The sequence below is a fragment of the Peromyscus californicus genome, unplaced genomic scaffold (genome assembly GCF_007827085.1).
Source record: "Peromyscus californicus insignis strain IS unplaced genomic scaffold, ASM782708v3 Scaffold_11__1_contigs__length_118956290, whole genome shotgun sequence".
Lineage (NCBI taxonomy): Eukaryota > Metazoa > Chordata > Mammalia > Rodentia > Cricetidae > Peromyscus > Peromyscus californicus.
In genome coordinates, this window is record NW_026294402.1 from 9,899,905 (window position 1) to 9,917,087 (window position 17,183).

General features: G+C 41.2%; 1 protein-coding gene across 7 annotated transcripts in view; it reads left to right on the forward strand.

Moving 5' to 3' along the window:
• Window positions 1-17,183, forward strand: part of Mtmr2 (myotubularin related protein 2) — a 68,750-nt gene that overhangs the window by 40,721 nt on the left and 10,846 nt on the right. For 5 of the 7 annotated variants that reach the window (XM_052752133.1, XM_052752175.1, XM_052752164.1 and 2 more), the window contains 7 exons: window positions 2,113-2,188; window positions 6,663-6,757; window positions 7,116-7,226; window positions 10,181-10,282; window positions 11,830-11,913; window positions 13,959-14,108; window positions 14,671-14,859. In XM_052752133.1, coding sequence (XP_052608093.1) covers window positions 2,113-2,188; window positions 6,663-6,757; window positions 7,116-7,226; window positions 10,181-10,282; window positions 11,830-11,913; window positions 13,959-14,108; window positions 14,671-14,859 — 807 coding nt within the window. The remainder of the gene's footprint in view (window positions 1-2,112; window positions 2,189-6,662; window positions 6,758-7,115; window positions 7,227-10,180; window positions 10,283-11,829; window positions 11,914-13,958; window positions 14,109-14,670; window positions 14,860-17,183) is intronic. The other 2 variants (XM_052752153.1, XM_052752142.1) reach the window with 1 other exon arrangement.

The following is a 17,183-nucleotide window of genomic DNA, read 5'->3' on the forward strand; positions in this document are numbered from 1 at the left end:
GCCCTTCTTTTTGGATTTAGTTACCTAGTCATTTACTTCATTATGGGCCTGTGAATATTAATGTACACCTTAGAGTGACCGATGCTCTCTCTCACTGTGGAAGCTCCCACTGGGAAGATATTTTGCTAAGGCCCCACAACCTTGGTGATGTTGGAGAGTTCTTTACTTCCTGCATTGTGAGATGCTCATCCATACCATGTTCTGGTTGTAGCACCATAATCTATTTTTCCAGAGGATCCTGTTTCCTCTTTTCTTTTCATCTTTGATTTATTCTTTGACATGTAAACAATGGATCTTGGTTATATCTACTCTCAGTTCCCACTGCAGTTACCCTGCCACCTCAGTGAGCCGTCCTCACTTCCTGTGCCCTCCCATTCTCTCCCTCCCTCACTCTCCCTGGTGCCTTGTTCTTATTCAGGTACCCATAGCTGTAGTGAGTTTACCAGTGTAATGGCCATCACATGTCCAAAAGAGAGCTTTCCAGAGTATTCCTTTCCATTCTTTGGCTCTTACATTGTTTCTAGCCCCTCTTCTGCAGTGTTCCCTGAGTGAGCGCTGTGGGGGGGGGGCAGGGGGTGCAGTAATGCATGACTGGCAGAGTGGGGATTGTGGGAGTATGCTGGAGTCCAGCTCTGACCTGCTCCCACCAAGGGTTCTTGGGTGGAGGAGAGAGGAATGAGGAAATAAATATTAGGTAGAAAGATAGAAAGAGCCGATAAGAAAGACAGAGACACAGGATAGCTTCAGGAGGGCCCTTGGTCAATACCAGCCTCCCAGTCTTTTATTCAAAAGGGCTTTTTGTAATATGCCAAGGGGAGAGGCAAAAGACCTCCCCCTTGCAAGATCAAAGCATACCATACAGCCAAGTGTAGCCCCTTCCAAACACCTGGTAACACACCCATGGCCAAATCATTTCCTTATGCAGCTCTGCTGGGTAAAGCAAGCTCAGATTATCTGACCCTAAGTAAGGTCTCATTAGGAAGCCTCTGTGGGCCTCCACAGGGGATATAGATGTCTGTTTAGGGCTAAGCACTCAATAGTAACTTATTCTCAGCACTTTGACCAGTCATGGCTGCATTCATTACTGACCACTGCAGAGTAGCATCTCTGGCCAAGAGGGCAATAATGGTATGCATGTACAGACAAATATTTAGGCGCATCTGACAGCATGACTGTGATTCTGTATCTGCTTCTTGGGAAAGTGGAGCATGTTTCCTGGGTCAGAATTTAATTTAATACTTTTTATCCAATAAGTTGGGGAAGAAAGGGTTTATTTGGCTTACACTTCCACATTGGTATTCATTGCTGAAGGAAATCAGGACAGGAGCTCAAACATGGCAGGAATTGATGCAGAGATCATGAAGGAGTGCTGCTTACTGGCTTGCTTCTCCTGGCTTGCTCAGATTGTTTATTAATTAAAACCTAGGACCACCAGCCCAGGGATGGCACCACCCACAATGGGCTGGGCCCTCTCCTATTGCTCACTAATTGAGAAAATGCCTTACAGCTGGATTTAATGGGGGGCATTTCCTTAACTGAGGCTCCTTCCTCTCCAATGACTCCAGCTTGTGTCAAGCTGACACAAAACCAGCCAGCACAGGCTAGCTATCAGTATGACTTAAAAATTTTCTAAATAGTAAATGTACCGAAGGATCTGACTTTGCCCATTGTAAATGCACTCTGCACTCTTGACATGGCTCATTGGAAGGGGAGTGGGCTTTGGATTTTCCTACCATTATTATGGAACCCAAACTGCTGTTTTACCTTTGTGACTTTGAATAAGTTCATGGCCACTTGGACCTATTTTTCCTCACCTATGAAATGAGGATAAAAAGCTTACTTTATTTTTATAGCATTTTAGGATTTATTGTGAAAATATGCAGTTTTTCATATGAATGTAAGATTTTACAATTCTTAAGCATTAAGGAAATACTTTTAGAAAAATGGTAGCTTCGTATTTTATGTGGCAGTACTACAGTTTATATAATTTGCTTTAAAGTAGTGTAATAAGATTATAGTTTCAAATAAAAGCAAACAGTCTGAATGAAATTTGAATGGGAAAAAAATAGCCTTTCAATAAAAAATGTTTCTTTCTTACACACCCCCATCTAGGTGCTGAGGGAGTCAAACAAATTAGCAGAAATGGAGGAACCAACCCTGCTTCCAGGAGAAAACATTAAAGACATGGGTCTGTAATAGTATTTTCAACTTGTTTCTTTCTGACTTGCACAGCTGCTCACTCACTTGCTTGTAGCTCCCAGCCTGTGTGCTCTAAACCCAGATCCAGAGCTGTTGGGAGTACTCCTGTCTGGCTATTGGGAAATATGCAAATTTAATGTTCTTCTTTTTAAATTGTTGCTGAATTCTGTGAAGGAAAGTTTAATTGTTTTGAATTACTGCATTCAAATGCTGGGTTGCCTAACTAAACACATTGAACAAGTGATTTTTATTAAAGTATGCCTCTCATTTGCTACTTTGTAATTTTCTTCCTTGGATAAACTCAGGTTAATTTTGGATGGTCTTTCATGTCCATTGCAAGCAAGCGTTGTGTGCAGTACTCCTAATTCGGATTCTGCACTGGGAATGAGCAGAAAAGCTATTCTTTGTGCTCCTGTTTTGTTATGCTAGCTCACAAAACAAGTATTCGTAGATGTTGAAGAGCAATAAGTTAGGAGGGTGAAGGAAGCACTCACTATCTTTGCTAAAGTAAGCACCATCTCTCATATTATAGTCACTCACACTCTTCTAGAGGAAATGCCTTGTTTTCCCTGAGCGTCACTTCTAGTAGTGTAAGATAGGCATGCCAGAGTGAGGGCCTGCCCTCGGATGGGCTGATGGTGACTACCAAGCTTAGCTTCTTAGCCCTGCTTGTCCTTTGAATTGACACTGAGTAACTTCCTCCATCTTCCTCTCAGCTGTATCTGTGACTAAGCTTGATCTGGTGAGTTCCTGTTGAGTTAGCTATATTATCAGCATGGGATGCTAAGTGAGGAGATAGTTATCCTAATGATCTTTAGAATAATATTGTGGGAAAGACATTAGCTGTCTCAGCATAGGGGCCATCCTAGCTAATAAAGCCCCAGCTCACCCATGACACTTTCTTTGCTGTTCTGAGCCCAGTGCTGGTGCTGCTTCCAATCCAGTGTGTGCTCTTACAAAGGAGGCTTCTGTCTGCGTGCCCGGACTTCATCCACAGCCCATTTCCTTACTGCTGGTTCTTTCCAGTTAGTTGGTCTTGTCTACTTAGTAGGTTTACCCACATATGTGAGTTAATGATACAAAGATGTGTAACAAGTGCCTCTGTCTCTGAACCAGGCTTAGCTATCCTGAGCATCCCTCCCTATTCCAAATGTTCTCAACCTCAGCCTCACTCTTCATCTTAAATTCTTACCCTCAGGGGCTGCTGTCTCTGCTTCTGCTCTTTTCTAATTTAAATACTTTCTTGGTTGCCATAAATAGCGTTATCTGAGTGTATGGAAGGAAGTACCTATGAGTGACTTGACATGGACATAATTAATAATGGTAAAGAGAGGTTTGAGCTTGATGAATAATTCAGAGTCATGAGCACATGGATGTTTGCTGAAAAGAGGGAGGAGCAAATTAACTCAGTTCACAGAGTTGAAAGCTACGTGCAGAGGGAAACTGGGGAGAGGAAATATGGGGTGGAACACACTGGGGGCCAGACTGAACACTTGAGTTCACTTGAGTGCGCTGTGCACGTTCTGCAGGGCGGCCGGCGTCTCCTGTTGCATGAGTGCTTTGTTCACGCCCACCCCACACTTGTACTTGCCATTGCAGAGTCCTGTCTGCATGTCTGCACTGCTTGAGCGCTCCCTGACCCTGTGGCTGAGTGGACTTCCCTTCGCAGCAGTACTTCCTGGGTTGTTTTTTTAAAAACATGGTCTCTCTACATAGTTCTGGCTGTCCTAAGGGAATTCACTGTGTAGACCAGGCTGGCCTCAAACTCATGGAGATCTGTCTGCCTCTGCCTCCCAAGTGCTGGGGTTAAAGGCGTGTGCCACCACCACCCTGCATCTTTCTGTGTGATTTGAACAGGTTCATTATCCTCTTTATGCTGGCATCCCTTACAGTAACTATTAGGGAGCCTTCCTTGGACCTCTAAAAGTTTAAGATAAGGAAATCTACGTACCTCAGCACCACTGGGCTGCATTACTGTTGCCAAATTTAGAAGAAAACCCAACATAACATAAAAATGTTTAGAATCATCTTCACCCAGTTGTTCAAAACATAAATTTACCAGACAGAAGCCAGAAGTTGGGACAAATGTGTGTGTCTTCATATTAAAAAGACCTTGGATTTTACATTGACTTAATATCAATCTGTGGTTTAGGTGTTTTGTTTAGTAAAATTGGGAGTTGGTGAGGGGGCTCAGTGGGTAAAGGGACTTGCTGTAAAAACTGACAACATGAGTTCAGTCCTTGCCACCTACATGGTAGGAGGAGAGTATGTACCTCTTTAGATTGTTCTCTGACCTCCACATGCATACTGTGGCCATGGCATGTACACGTACAAATCAATAAATGTAATAAAAAGCAAAAATGGTAGTAGAAGCATTAAATGAATGCTGTAGGAATTAATAGTCTCAGAATATTATGACCTGGTATTCCCACACTTCAGTTACTCAGCCTTTGATGTAGGGGTCAGATGCGAAGCAACAGTGCTGTTACTGGGTTAGCTTTGTGAAGAGGTAGCCTAATGTTCTTGGCAAGGAATGTTTTTAGTCAGGAGAACTGCATCCAAGTCAAAGTACTTCATACACTTTAAATACTGTGTGACCATTGCTGGCTGGTTCTGCCAGGTACTCAGCTCAGAGTCTCCTTTCTCACTGGTATGAACCTGCTAAAGCCATCTCTTGGGGCCTGCAGTGAGAGAGCATGTAGAACAAAGCAGAGACTGACTGGTATTGGCAATGGTGACATTGCTGTAGACCTCTATTTGCACAGTCCTTACAACTTTAGAAGCACATGCGTGTATCTTCTCTCCTTATCTAATGATGAGGGAGTGCAAAAAGGGCCTCCTGTGATGGCTATAGGATAAGAATGCTGATTGCTTTTCCTGCATAAGAAAACTGAACATCCAGAACCATTTCAGTGACTCTAATAAAACTTTCTTAGTTAAGCTACAAAATCATAAGGCAAACAAAATCTATCTTTATATAGTGGTGGGTTTATTTGATTTCAAAAGTTTCCCTATAAATGAAACATGCACTGAAAATTGATTAAGAAAATGTAGCTCACACTTCTGGGGGAGCTGATTTGAAGTTTAGAGACAATTGCTAAAAGATTGGTTTCATTTCAAATCCCATACAAAGCAGTCAGCCCTTCAAATTGATTAATATGAAACACAGACAGGAAGTTTCAGTGTCTCACAGATTGTGCAGGTCCATGTCTCCCCAAAAGCACCCTGGGGGAAGTTTGTAGAATGCTTTGGTTCTGCAGAATTGTCCTGCGTTTCTTTGGGGGAATCTGATGTTTTGCTCTAATAGTGGCATGGAAGGAATTTATAATACTTTTTTTTTTTTTTTTTTTTTTTTTTTTTTGGTTTTTCGAGACAGGGTTTCTCTGTGTAGCTTTGCGCCTTTCCTGGAACTCACTTGGTAGTCCAGGCTGGCCTCGAACTCACAAAGATCCTCCTGGCTCTGCCTCCCGAGTGCTGGGATTAAAGGCATGCGCCACCACTGCCCGGCCTAGAATTTATAATACTTTAAGGTTAAAAAAAACAACAACAACCCTGTATTGGGCATTATGAAGTCTGCCATGGTAAATATATTTTGAACTAGTGAACTAGTGATGTACTTACCATGTTTAATCAGATAGTGCATGTTTTTAGAAGTGTAATGCCATATAAAACCATCATTTAGCATTTAATAAAACATTGATTATGTTTATTTCTAAAATTTGATGTCAGTTACTTGGACAGGAATATACTATTCTCTTTTTAAAATACTTTATTCCAAAGAGGCCTGGAGAGCTGGCTCAGTGGTTAGGAGTGCTTGCTGCTCTATTGGAAGACAGGGATTTCTTTCCCAGCACTGCTTCTGTCTGGGCATCAGGCTCACACGCACACAGTGCACGCACACACACACACACACACACACACACACACATATGCAGTTAAAACACTGGTAACACATAAACAACATAACATGCAAAGAAATGTTATTCCTTCTGCAGTCTTTTAATGCCTCAGAGGTATAGTCAGCTCAATACTTCTGGTATTGTGTATATTGTGGTCATTGTATTTTTAGAGAAATAGTGCAAACTAAATTGTGGCTTGGAAGACAGCAACAGATGAAAGTGGCCTAGAAACTGGGAAATGAGTTCTGCCTCTGTGTTCCTACGTTGATCATCTCCCTGCCACTCCAACCTCTGACCTGTTTCATTCAGTAGGGACAGCAGGCAGTGTTTGTTCTTTCTTGCTGTCTCAGGAGAGGCTCCCTCTGCCTTTCTGTTTATTCTATAGTTCTTGGATTGAGACAAAGTTGGAAGCTTGGATTAGGCTTCTAAAGGTTTTTTAAATCATTTATTCTGTGACTTATTTTGTCATAATTAGACAAGCAGTCAGATTAATTTTATAAAATGTGTAAGCTGTTTTTAATAGCACACAGTGTTAAGTAAACTGTGGCTATTTTGTCTTTTCAGCCAAAGATGTGACTTACATATGTCCCTTCACTGGTGCTGTACGAGGAACGTTGACGGTCACAAATTACAGATTATATTTCAAGAGCATGGAACGGGTGAGGTTTATTTGGTTTGCATGGCATTTGGATGCGTTTGCTCTCTTCTGATTTACTTTTTGTTATTGAGACAAAGTCTTAACTATGTAAATACGGCTATCCTGGAACTTGCTGTGTAGACCAGACTGTCCTCAAAGACCTGCCTGCCTCAGCCTACAAGTGCTAGGACTAAAGGTGTGCCCCACCACACCCAGTTCACTTGTGGGTAATTTTTGATTCAAGAATTTCTGGTTAGGGTTTTTAACATTTTGGGGGGATGAGTGTTGGAGATTGATTGAACCCAGCATCCTGTCCTGTTCCTGTTATTCAAGCACTTTACAGTTTTTTAGAAGTTGTGTGTTTTCTTTTCATCTTGCAGGACCCCCCATTTGTTCTAGATGCTTCTCTTGGAGTGATAAGTAGAGTAGAAAAAATTGGTGGTGCATCTAGCCGAGGCGAAAACTCTTACGGCCTGGAGACTGTGTGCAAGGTAACGTTTACAGTACTGGTGTGGTTGTGTTGTGGGAAGCTATCAAATAGAACCTGTATTTGAAGCCAGGACAAGTGGGCTTCGTACTAGAAATGTGCTCTTATTACAGCAAATGTTGTCTGCTGTTCATGCACTTGGCATTTTATACCAGGACCTAATCATCACCAGTGCACACCTTATTTATTTGTTTGTTTGTTTGTTTTGGTTTTTTGTTTTCTTTTGTTTTTCCAAAACAGAGGAGAACAAACCTTTCTCTGTGTAGCCCCAACTGTCTTAGAACTTACTCTGTAGATCAGGCTGGCCTCAAATTCAGAGATACCTCTGCCTCTCGAGTGTTGGGAATAAAGGCGTGTGCTACCATCCCCTGGCTTGTGCACATCCCAATTTCAGACCACATTACTTCTGCTTGTTCTCTCAGTGCCCTAAGTAAAAGAAACAGTGTGTGTATCATACAGAATGCTTGTATATGTTAATCTTAGATGTTTGTTGAATCTGATGTTAAGATTAGTGACTGAGTAACTGGTATTTTCTTGATTGATGTCAAAAGAGCTCCCTGAGTGTAATGGCTGTCATCTATGTGCACAGTACGTTGCTTCTTGGTCATTTCTCTTCAAAAATAAACAGTGCATAAAGTATAAGACAGTGTGGACGAGGCTGGCTTTGAGATCTTATCATTTTAGATATGTTTTTCTGTGGACCTATAGCATTATGAATTATAGTTGGGTCTCTGCTGGAGAGAGATTAACCAAGAAGGTGATCTGAGTGTCTTTACTAGTAGAGTTTACTGGAAGAAAAAGACCTCAACTTCAATGTACACATGTGTATTTCCACAGAATGGTTTGGCTCAGATTTGCAGTAAGCTTTTTTATTTGTATTGAAAGCTCACTGTGTAGTGTCTCTGCATGGTATTTTGTAGCTGTCAGGTGTGTGCTATGCCAGGAACGGATGGGCACGTTTGTGTCTTTCTGATGTCAGAATTACTGAATAGCAGTAAATTCACAATGTTTAGTGGTTTCATCGACAGCAGTGTGTCATGCAATCCTAACTACCCTTGTATCCTGGCTGAAGGTTCTTTTTTTCCAGTCTTAATTGCTAAAATGAACTCTCAGGTCACGCAGTAAAAGTTTCTATATATTGGTTGGCATAAATATGGGTTACAGAATGAACGCACGTTTAAGAGGCTGTGGTGGAATTCAGGAGGTTTCAGAAGCAGGCTGAGAGAATCTGTGTCCATAGGTAGTAAATCAGACCAGTGCTGGAGGGGGCAAGCTGCCACTGGGGGCCAGCCAGGACAGGAAGTGGATCTGAAGCAAGGGCCATACAGGCAGTCAGGAACTGGAGGAGTAGGTTAGCCCAGCCAGAGCTCCAGAGCAGTTGGGCACTTCTCAGGTCTTGACACACCAGGCTTCAGATGATGTGGAAGCCGTGGGGTCCAAATGAGGAAGCTCTGTCTTTTCCATAGTCTGCTGGGTCTGGTAAGTTTTTGCCCTTGGTTTCCCTGATAGGATTTTAATGTACCATCTGCCCTGACAATGTCAGTTCACCCCAGTAAACTTAGAGGCTAGCTCCCTTTGCTAAGGCACGGGTCGCTTGTCGGTTTGTATGGGTGTGGTGTGTGACACAGGGTGCCATTTCTGGGTCCTCCTGGGGTTGCAGTTGCCCTTCTTCCTCTGAGTGGATCTGAAATGGCTCGTAAAATGGAGTCTTTAGGGCAAGGCTCCAGATTAAAAACAAAACTATTTTATTACTAATGTATTATTACTCAATATTGTGCGATATGGGATAACACGGACTAGGACATAGCCTGATCTCAATGGTAATGAGACTGTAACAGAGTAAATCCAACATCTGCCTAGGTTAACGTACTTAAATAAAAATGGATACTTCTGAATCATTTTTAATCTCAGATTCTTTTACTGAATGCTATGAGTTAGCATAAACTAGACTATGAATATCATTCTGCATGAGCATGGGAAATAGCTGAGGACACATGCAGAAAGAGTCCCTGAGATCCCATTGTAGAGCCGGGTCTGTGCTGAGCCAGCTATTAAGGATGTTCCTGAAGTGGAAGAAGAACTTCAGGCAGTTTGGTCCTGTCTGTCTAGCAGAAGAGACTTATAAAGTAAGCCCTGGGAAGCAGTAATGAATAAGAAAGTAATCTCCATAGGTGATGGAAATGTAATAAAAGCTGATCATGTTTTTTATTTCTAAAAATCAAGTTCTGGGAATTGAACTAAGGTCCTTGTGCTTGTGAGGCAAGCATTTTACCTTCTGAATAATCTGTAATGCCTAGGAGAGGACAAGTGTTGTTAGTGTGCATTCTGCCTAGGAGAGGATAAGTGTTGGTAGTGTGCATTCTGCCTAGGAGAGGACAAGTGTTGTTAGTGTGCATTCTGCCTAGGAGAGGACAAGTGTTGTTAGTGTGCATTCTGCCTAGGAGAGGATAAGTGTTGTTGGTAGTGTGCATTCTGCCTAGGAGAGGACAAGTGTTGGTAGTGTGCATTCTGCCTAGGAGAGGATAAGTGTTGTTGGTAGTGTGCATTCTGCCTAGGAGAGGACAAGTGTTGGTAGTGTGCATTCTGCCTAGGAGAGGATAAGTGTTGTTGGTAGTGTGCATTCTGCCTAGGAGAGGACAAGTGTTGTTAGTGTGCATTCTGCCTAGGAGAGGACAAGTGTTGGTAGTGTGCATTCTGCCTAGGAGAGGACAAGTGTTGTTGGTAGTGTGTATTTGTCACTACTTACGCCTAGGAGCACAGTTCTAGATTCTCTGCAGTGTAGTAGAGTACTTTGGGTTTCTTCTGCTCCCAATGAACCATGGTTATTTTCTTGCCTCTAGGAGCTATTGTTTTGTATCCTATACGTAGAACTTCACCTTTATCCAACAGTTCCAAGTTATCTCATTTATTCATTAAAAAGGAACAAAGTGATTTAATTGGATACTATATCTTTTCTAGGATATCAGGAATTTACGATTTGCTCATAAACCAGAGGGGCGAACAAGAAGATCCATATTTGAGAATCTAATGAAATATGCATTTCCTGTGTCTAATGGCTTGGTAAATGTTTCTCTCTAACCTGTATCGTAATTATTCGTGTGAACATACTCAGCTAGGTTGTCCAGATCCTCCTCTTTGTGTTCCTGCTTTGACCCTTAGCCAGAGGCTAGCTTGTGCCCAAGGTCCATTTCAGTAAGGACATTCTATAATTACATTGATATTTGGGGAAGAGGAAAGTGGAGATTGAACCCAGGGCTTTACACATGCTAGGCAAATGCTGTACCAGAGTGATTTTGTTTATTTATGTCTCTTTATCTGAGACAAGGTCTTGTGAAGTTGCACAGGTTGGCTACTCCTGCCTCAGGTCCAAGAAGCCTGGATTACAGCCTGTGCCACCATCTCAGCTGTCTTATTGAGGGTTTCTATTGTGAAGAGACACATTGACCACAGCAACTCTTATAAAGGAAAACATTTAATTATGGTGACTTACAGTTCAGAGGTTTAGTCCATTATTGTGGCAGGCAAGGCTGCATGCAGGCAGCCATGGTGATAGAGAAAGACCTGAGAGTTCTTACATTTTGACTCACAGATAACAGGAAGTGGTCTGTGTCACTGGACATGGCTTGAACATACATGAGACCTCAAAGCCCGCCTTCATAGTGACAATTTCTTCCAAGACCACAACTACTCCAATAAGGCCACACCTCCTAATAGTGCCAATCCCTTTGGAGGCCATTTTCTTTCAAACTGCCACATCAACTTATATAATATTTTTCTTTAGGATGTTTTATGATTAAAAGCTTTATGTAGTCTTCATTAGAGTTTGAAATCTTCCTGGGTTTGGGGTTGGGGATTTAGCTCAGTGGTAGAGCGCTTGCCTAGCAAGCACAAGGCCCTGGGTTCGGTCCTCAGCTCCAGAAAAAAACAAAAACAAACAAGATTAAGACTATGGAGCAATTACTAGTCCCGCAGTATTGTGACCGTATAGATTCCTTCATCCGTATGATAGAATTTCACCTCACAGCAGCCAAATCCCTTCTCATACGAGAGCCAGGATGGATAAGGCAGGGAGTCTATTAACCCAATACTGGATTAATACTGGAGTTCTCACTAAAAGTTGCAATTTTTTTCTTAAACACCATAGTTTTTTCTAGTTACATGTTAAAAAAGCTTTGCATGCTAAAGTATAAAAGGTTCTTTCGCGTATTAGAACATACAGAATGTATTTCAGAGCCACTCAGCTGCTGCTGCCTGGTGTTTGTTGGACCTGTTATTTCTGTTGGAAAGTGCATTTTTGAAGATGTCATTTATTACTTACAATTACACCTACAAAAACTACCAAAATAGTTAAAGGAAATAGGTTAGCATTTGGTAAATTTTAAGAGTGGGTCTTTGAGCTTTTCTGTACTTTTTAAAGCATATAAAATATTTAGTATTGTAAATTAAACAGTAATTTCAATCATAAAACTAAATATTTAAAAAGGGGCAGTTTAAAATACTCTTGCAGCTAAGTAAATTAAAGCATAATTATAACCCTTTAAGGACATATTTCTGATTCATTTCTTTCTTAAATGTCTTTTTTAAGCTGTTAACTGTTTATTTTGCAGCCTCTTTTTGCTTTTGAGTATAAAGAAGTATTCCCTGAAAATGGGTGGAAACTGTATGACCCCCTTCTAGAATATAGAAGGCAGGTATGTGCTTTTCTGTCCCAGCTCTCATGTTCCCTGTTGTTTTCATTGTAAGTAAACAGTAGACTGAAGTAAGGAGTTCTTGCAGTGTCTTTTCCTTTTTGCTGTAAGTGATACTAACCCTGGTTTGCTTAGCTTCTTTTCATTTCCTTTAAGTTGCTATTCAGAATACACTAGTGATCTATGAATCTTTACTTATCTAGGAATTTATAAGTGTCACTTTGTCTGAAAAATGTTTGCTCAGTATAAAAATGAAAGTGGGATCAGTATGTATAAAATTTAATGTTCTTATATGCCTTAATATTATTCATTCAGTTTTTCTTTTTAGGCATTCTATAATTTAATTATGAAAAAAATTAAATATACTGCTTCTAATTTAGCTGTGCAAAAGTTTGGGTTTTACTCTTCACAGAGAATAGAGTAACACTTTCCCTTGTGCTAAGGGCAGCATTGACTTCCTTTGGTCAGTACCCATACGTTAACTTCAGAGAGAGAAAAAGAGAGAGAGAGAGCGCGTTGCGCCTGTTTATATTTGCTTGCATGTTTGCTGTGTACTAGGGATTGAATTTATGGCCTCATCTGTGCTAGGCAAATACTCTACTACTGAGCGATGTCTCCCTTTTACATGTTGAATTCATTCAAAGTTGAATTCCTATTGGTAGCCTCTCAAATATTTTTCACTCAACTTGATGAGTATTTATTAGTGCCATGTGTGTCCTTTCTGTTCTTCTTTACTGGGCTGTTTCCTCTGTCTTTTGAAGGTGTCATCTGTTGATTCTTTGGTATTGTCATTGCTTGTGCTCCAACAGGGAAGGTACTGGCCAGTTTTCTGACTGCTGTGTTATCAGGATGTAGCAATGTCTGACATGTCATAGGCACGTGTCTGTTGAGTGAGTGAATGTGTGAGGCTAAGGGAAGAATTTGCTTACAGTGTGTGCTCTCTATGTTAACTAACAAATTTTTGCATATTGGTTTTATTTACTAAACAATGTTGTACTTAAGCACATGATGTAAAGGTACTAAATAGCTACATAGTATGAGTAAACTGAGGCATACGAACATTAAGTAATCTGTCCATGGTAATATATTTATTAATGTGGAAGTTAGGATTTGAATTCACAAAATTCTATTTCAGTAGGTAAGTTAGCATTAGTCAGTCAGACTAATGAAAGATACCAATCCATAGAGTGACTAGATGCGTTAACCTCAGAGGTGACTGTAAAGAAGTTTACACATAGCACAGAGGAACTGTAGAGCATCAGACCTACAGAGTCGTAAGAGGAGCTAGAAGAAATAATTATCTTGGGCTGGTGAGATGGCATTAAGCACACAAGCCTGGAGACCTGAGTTTAATCCCCCAAATGGACATCAAGATGTAAGCAGAGAACCAACTGCATACAGCTGTCCTCTGGCCTTGACAGGCGAGCTGTGGTGCCTGTCTTTACCTACCCTCTCTGGTGCCCACTCCCTACCATTAGTAAGAACTGATTTTTTTACTGCTATCTTTTAAAGCAGAAGTTTCGCTGGCAGGTTGTTTTTCAAAAGTGAAAGTAGAGACTAGAGGATGGTGTGACCTGATTGTACGATGAATTGTGCTGGCTTAATTCTTTACCAGTAATTTTATCCTGCAGAAATGGAAGTGAAATACAAACATTTCCTGACAGAGTACTAACGACCAGAGAAAGTTCTAGAGGATGTATACCTATGCATACATCACAGAAAATCAGTCATCTGCCTGAGATGGATGGCTCTGTGAGAACAGGACACTTGCTGTCTTTCTGTTCCCGCTCCCTCCCTCAGATATGCGTAGCACGCGCTCCCCCTCTGGTAGTATTTAATGAATTAATAGGCTACTAAACATTGCATCTGGTGACGCCCAAAAAAACGCAGGTCCCCCATTAGAGTATGTGTCTTCCTAAAAGCCTGTCCATGTCACCGTTTGAGTGGTTTCAAGATGTGAGAGCTAGAGATAGGTGAGGTTGGCTTATTGTCCTGCTGTCTGTTATAGTTTAGCTGACAGTTTGTCTTGTGTTTTATGTTGTGTGTAGGGAATTCCAAATGAAAGCTGGAGAATAACAAAGATAAACGAACGCTATGAACTTTGTGACACGTACCCTGCCCTCTTGGTTGTGCCTGCAAACATTCCTGATGAGGAGCTAAAGAGAGTGGCGTCTTTCAGGTCCCGGGGCCGGATCCCAGTAAGTAGCCAAGTGCCTTGATGAGACTCTGTAGGTACATTTCAGTACGGGATGATAATGGTTACAGCATTTATATGAGGATAGCAGAGACTGAGTTAAACTATAAAGTTAAAACAGAATTGCCTAACTCCTCTAACTTTTGGCCTGTGCTTTGGTTACCATTCTGTATCTTATATATTCTTTAGTCATGGCAATAAATGCTTTTTGTCCACTAAGTCCAAGAAATTAGGAAACTTTACAAATTGATGATGTATGACTATATCTCAGAAGAGCAGATGAAATAATTTTAGGACTTTACAGTTTTACTGATAGAGTAATAAAAAAGCAGGGTTTGCTGAGCTTTGTTTTAATGTACGTTTTTCCTAAGACAAGATTTTTCAGTAAGTTTTACAACAGTATCTGATGAGGAATTAGGCAACTCTCTACAAAGCAGAGCTGACTAGAAAGAAGGGTGGCCTGTTTTCTTGGCACCCTGAAGGGCCCTCAGGCTGTCCTGCCAGAGGTCTGCTCTCCAGGAAGCTCACAGGCAGGGACACAGTGTTACCATGTCCCTTTCATTAAGGTTTTGTCGTGGATTCATCCTGAGAGTCAAGCCACGGTCACTCGCTGCAGCCAGCCCATGGTGGGGGTGAGTGGCAAGCGCAGCAAAGAGGACGAGAAGTACCTGCAGGCCATCATGGACTCCAATGCCCAGTCCCACAAAATGTTCATATTTGATGCTCGGCCAAGTGTCAATGCTGTCGCCAATAAGGTGAGTGTTATTTGTTTTGTTTTGTTTAATAATTGTCACTCTGTTACTAAAGCCAGTTAAATTTGTCTGTGCTGTAGCCTGGTAAAAAGTAGTCAGACCCTGTGGAGGCAGAGACAGGTCAGACTGCACGTGATGACGACTTTCCAAGGCTGCATTTCATCAGTGTTATAGAAAAGTTAGTTACTGCAGTTAGCTAAGTAAATGAAGAAAATGTTTTAAAACACCCCAACACTTGGAACGTCATTAAGTTTTGCTTATACCTCCAGATCTATGTAGTTGTCCATAAATATTTGAAGTGAAATGGATTACTTTTTTTAAGTTAACACATTTTATGTCCATGAAAACTTATAATGTCATCTGAATGTCTATAATCTTGGTAAATGTTAGACTTTTTGTCCCTCATTAGGAGTGGTGCTTGAATGACCGTCCTTAACTCATGAGGATATTCCTCATTCTGCATCTGCATAGTTTCTTTGAGGGCATTGTGAGCTTCAGGTGTTCTTTGCAAATGGTCTTTTAAAAGAGGTGAGGGAGGTCCACGATATCCTGAGTCATTAAGGGTTAGTTTAATTTGTTTTATCATTTCTTCTTTGTCAGTTAAACTGATTACCTTTATTGAGGTTAAAACTACAACCAAGTTCATCATAAAAGATTTTGTGATGCAAAATTTTTTCATTCAATGAGTATTTAATAATTTGAATGCCCTAAATAACAGGCAGTTTTCAAAAGTGGACTCACATCATTTGAACTACATTTTACTATGAACATCAAACAGGCATCATCCACAGACATGCTTTATCATGATTTTTAGATTACACTGTATAACACACTGTTCATCACCAATGAATCTTTCTTCTTTGTGTAATCCTTCTTGATATTTTACAGGTATGAAAATTGAAATTGTACTTGATTAGTTACTGTTGTAACTGCTCCTGTGGCCAGGATCCCACCGCGCCACTTGCTGCCCTGGGGCAATCACTCTTCTTATCTTGTGCTCTTCACACATCTTTATGCATTTCACAGGGATGCATCTCTGCACTCTGCACTTTGGACTCCTCTTCCAGAATACTCTTAGGAGTCTTGATCTCTGGCCTCCTTTTGCCTGTCCAACTTTTTCTTCCATGTACCCTGACTGCTTCACAGTGTGGGTTGCTTTTATTTTGTCCCCAAATCTCTCAGGTTTATTCACATTTACATTCCATTTGTTCTGTGGGCCACTACTGACCAATGAATCTCAGTTACTTTGACTAACTTGGGTTAAAATAGTACTTTTAAAGGACACTGGTTGTATTCTTTTTGTAAAGAGATGCCTTTTCTTTGAATAATCAGGATAAATACTTCTCAGAAATGAGGGTCCCTGGCTGCTCAGGTAGAAATTTATAGAGATTGTGTGGTGTTGGCCTTTTACACCTACTCTAGGTCTTAGCACTGGCTGTCAGGCTAGAAGGTCCCCTCCCAGCTTGAGGTACACAACCTCTCACTGTGGAGCCAATGCTAGCCTGGAACTCATAGAGATGTGCCTGCCTCTGCCTCATGAATGCTGGGGTTAAAGGTTTGAGCCGCCGTGGCCAGGTTAGCTACACTTCTAAGATTAAAGAAGAAAGGCAAAACAGCCAAAACCAAACTCAAAACTATGACTTTGTTGAGGTTCTTGTAACTCAGGTCATCTGTATCCATTGCGGTCTGTTGCTTCCCATTCACTGATGGCCGTCACCCTCTGGGGCTCTTGGTAGTCTGCCCACACTTCCCTTTACTTGGTATTTTGAGATGCAGTAGTTAGTCATTCAGTTTAGTTTTAAATGGTTTTCATATTTTGTTTCATTATCTAGTTGCCCTTTAAAAAAATTGCTTAATGGAGATATAACTCACGCACCATAAGAAAGTATCTACTCCTTTAGTGTATTCACAGCCCATCTTGGCTGTGGGTTAGGTAATATTTCTGTCCTGTTTCTGTAATGGGGTAAAGTAGTGGGATACTGCCACGCTATGGGTTGTAGTATTTCTTCTCATTTCTGGGATGGGCTTGTATAGTAGCTACTGCTACCATCTTCTGAAAGTCGTTACAACAAAATTGCTTTGAAAATTTCTCTATCCTCAGTCTTACAGTTACTTTGTTAGTTACCGTTTATATCCTGGGGCAGAATAGCTGACAGGGCTGCTGTGAGCATGTGCCAGTTACTCCCTGAGGCATGCTGGGAGAGACCTACTTCTTCTAGCTAGGCCTCATATTGTAAACATCATCCAACAATCTCCCAAGTAGTACTAGCAGCTAGGGACCAAGTATACAACACGTAGTCCCATGGGTGACATGGGTGACCATAACA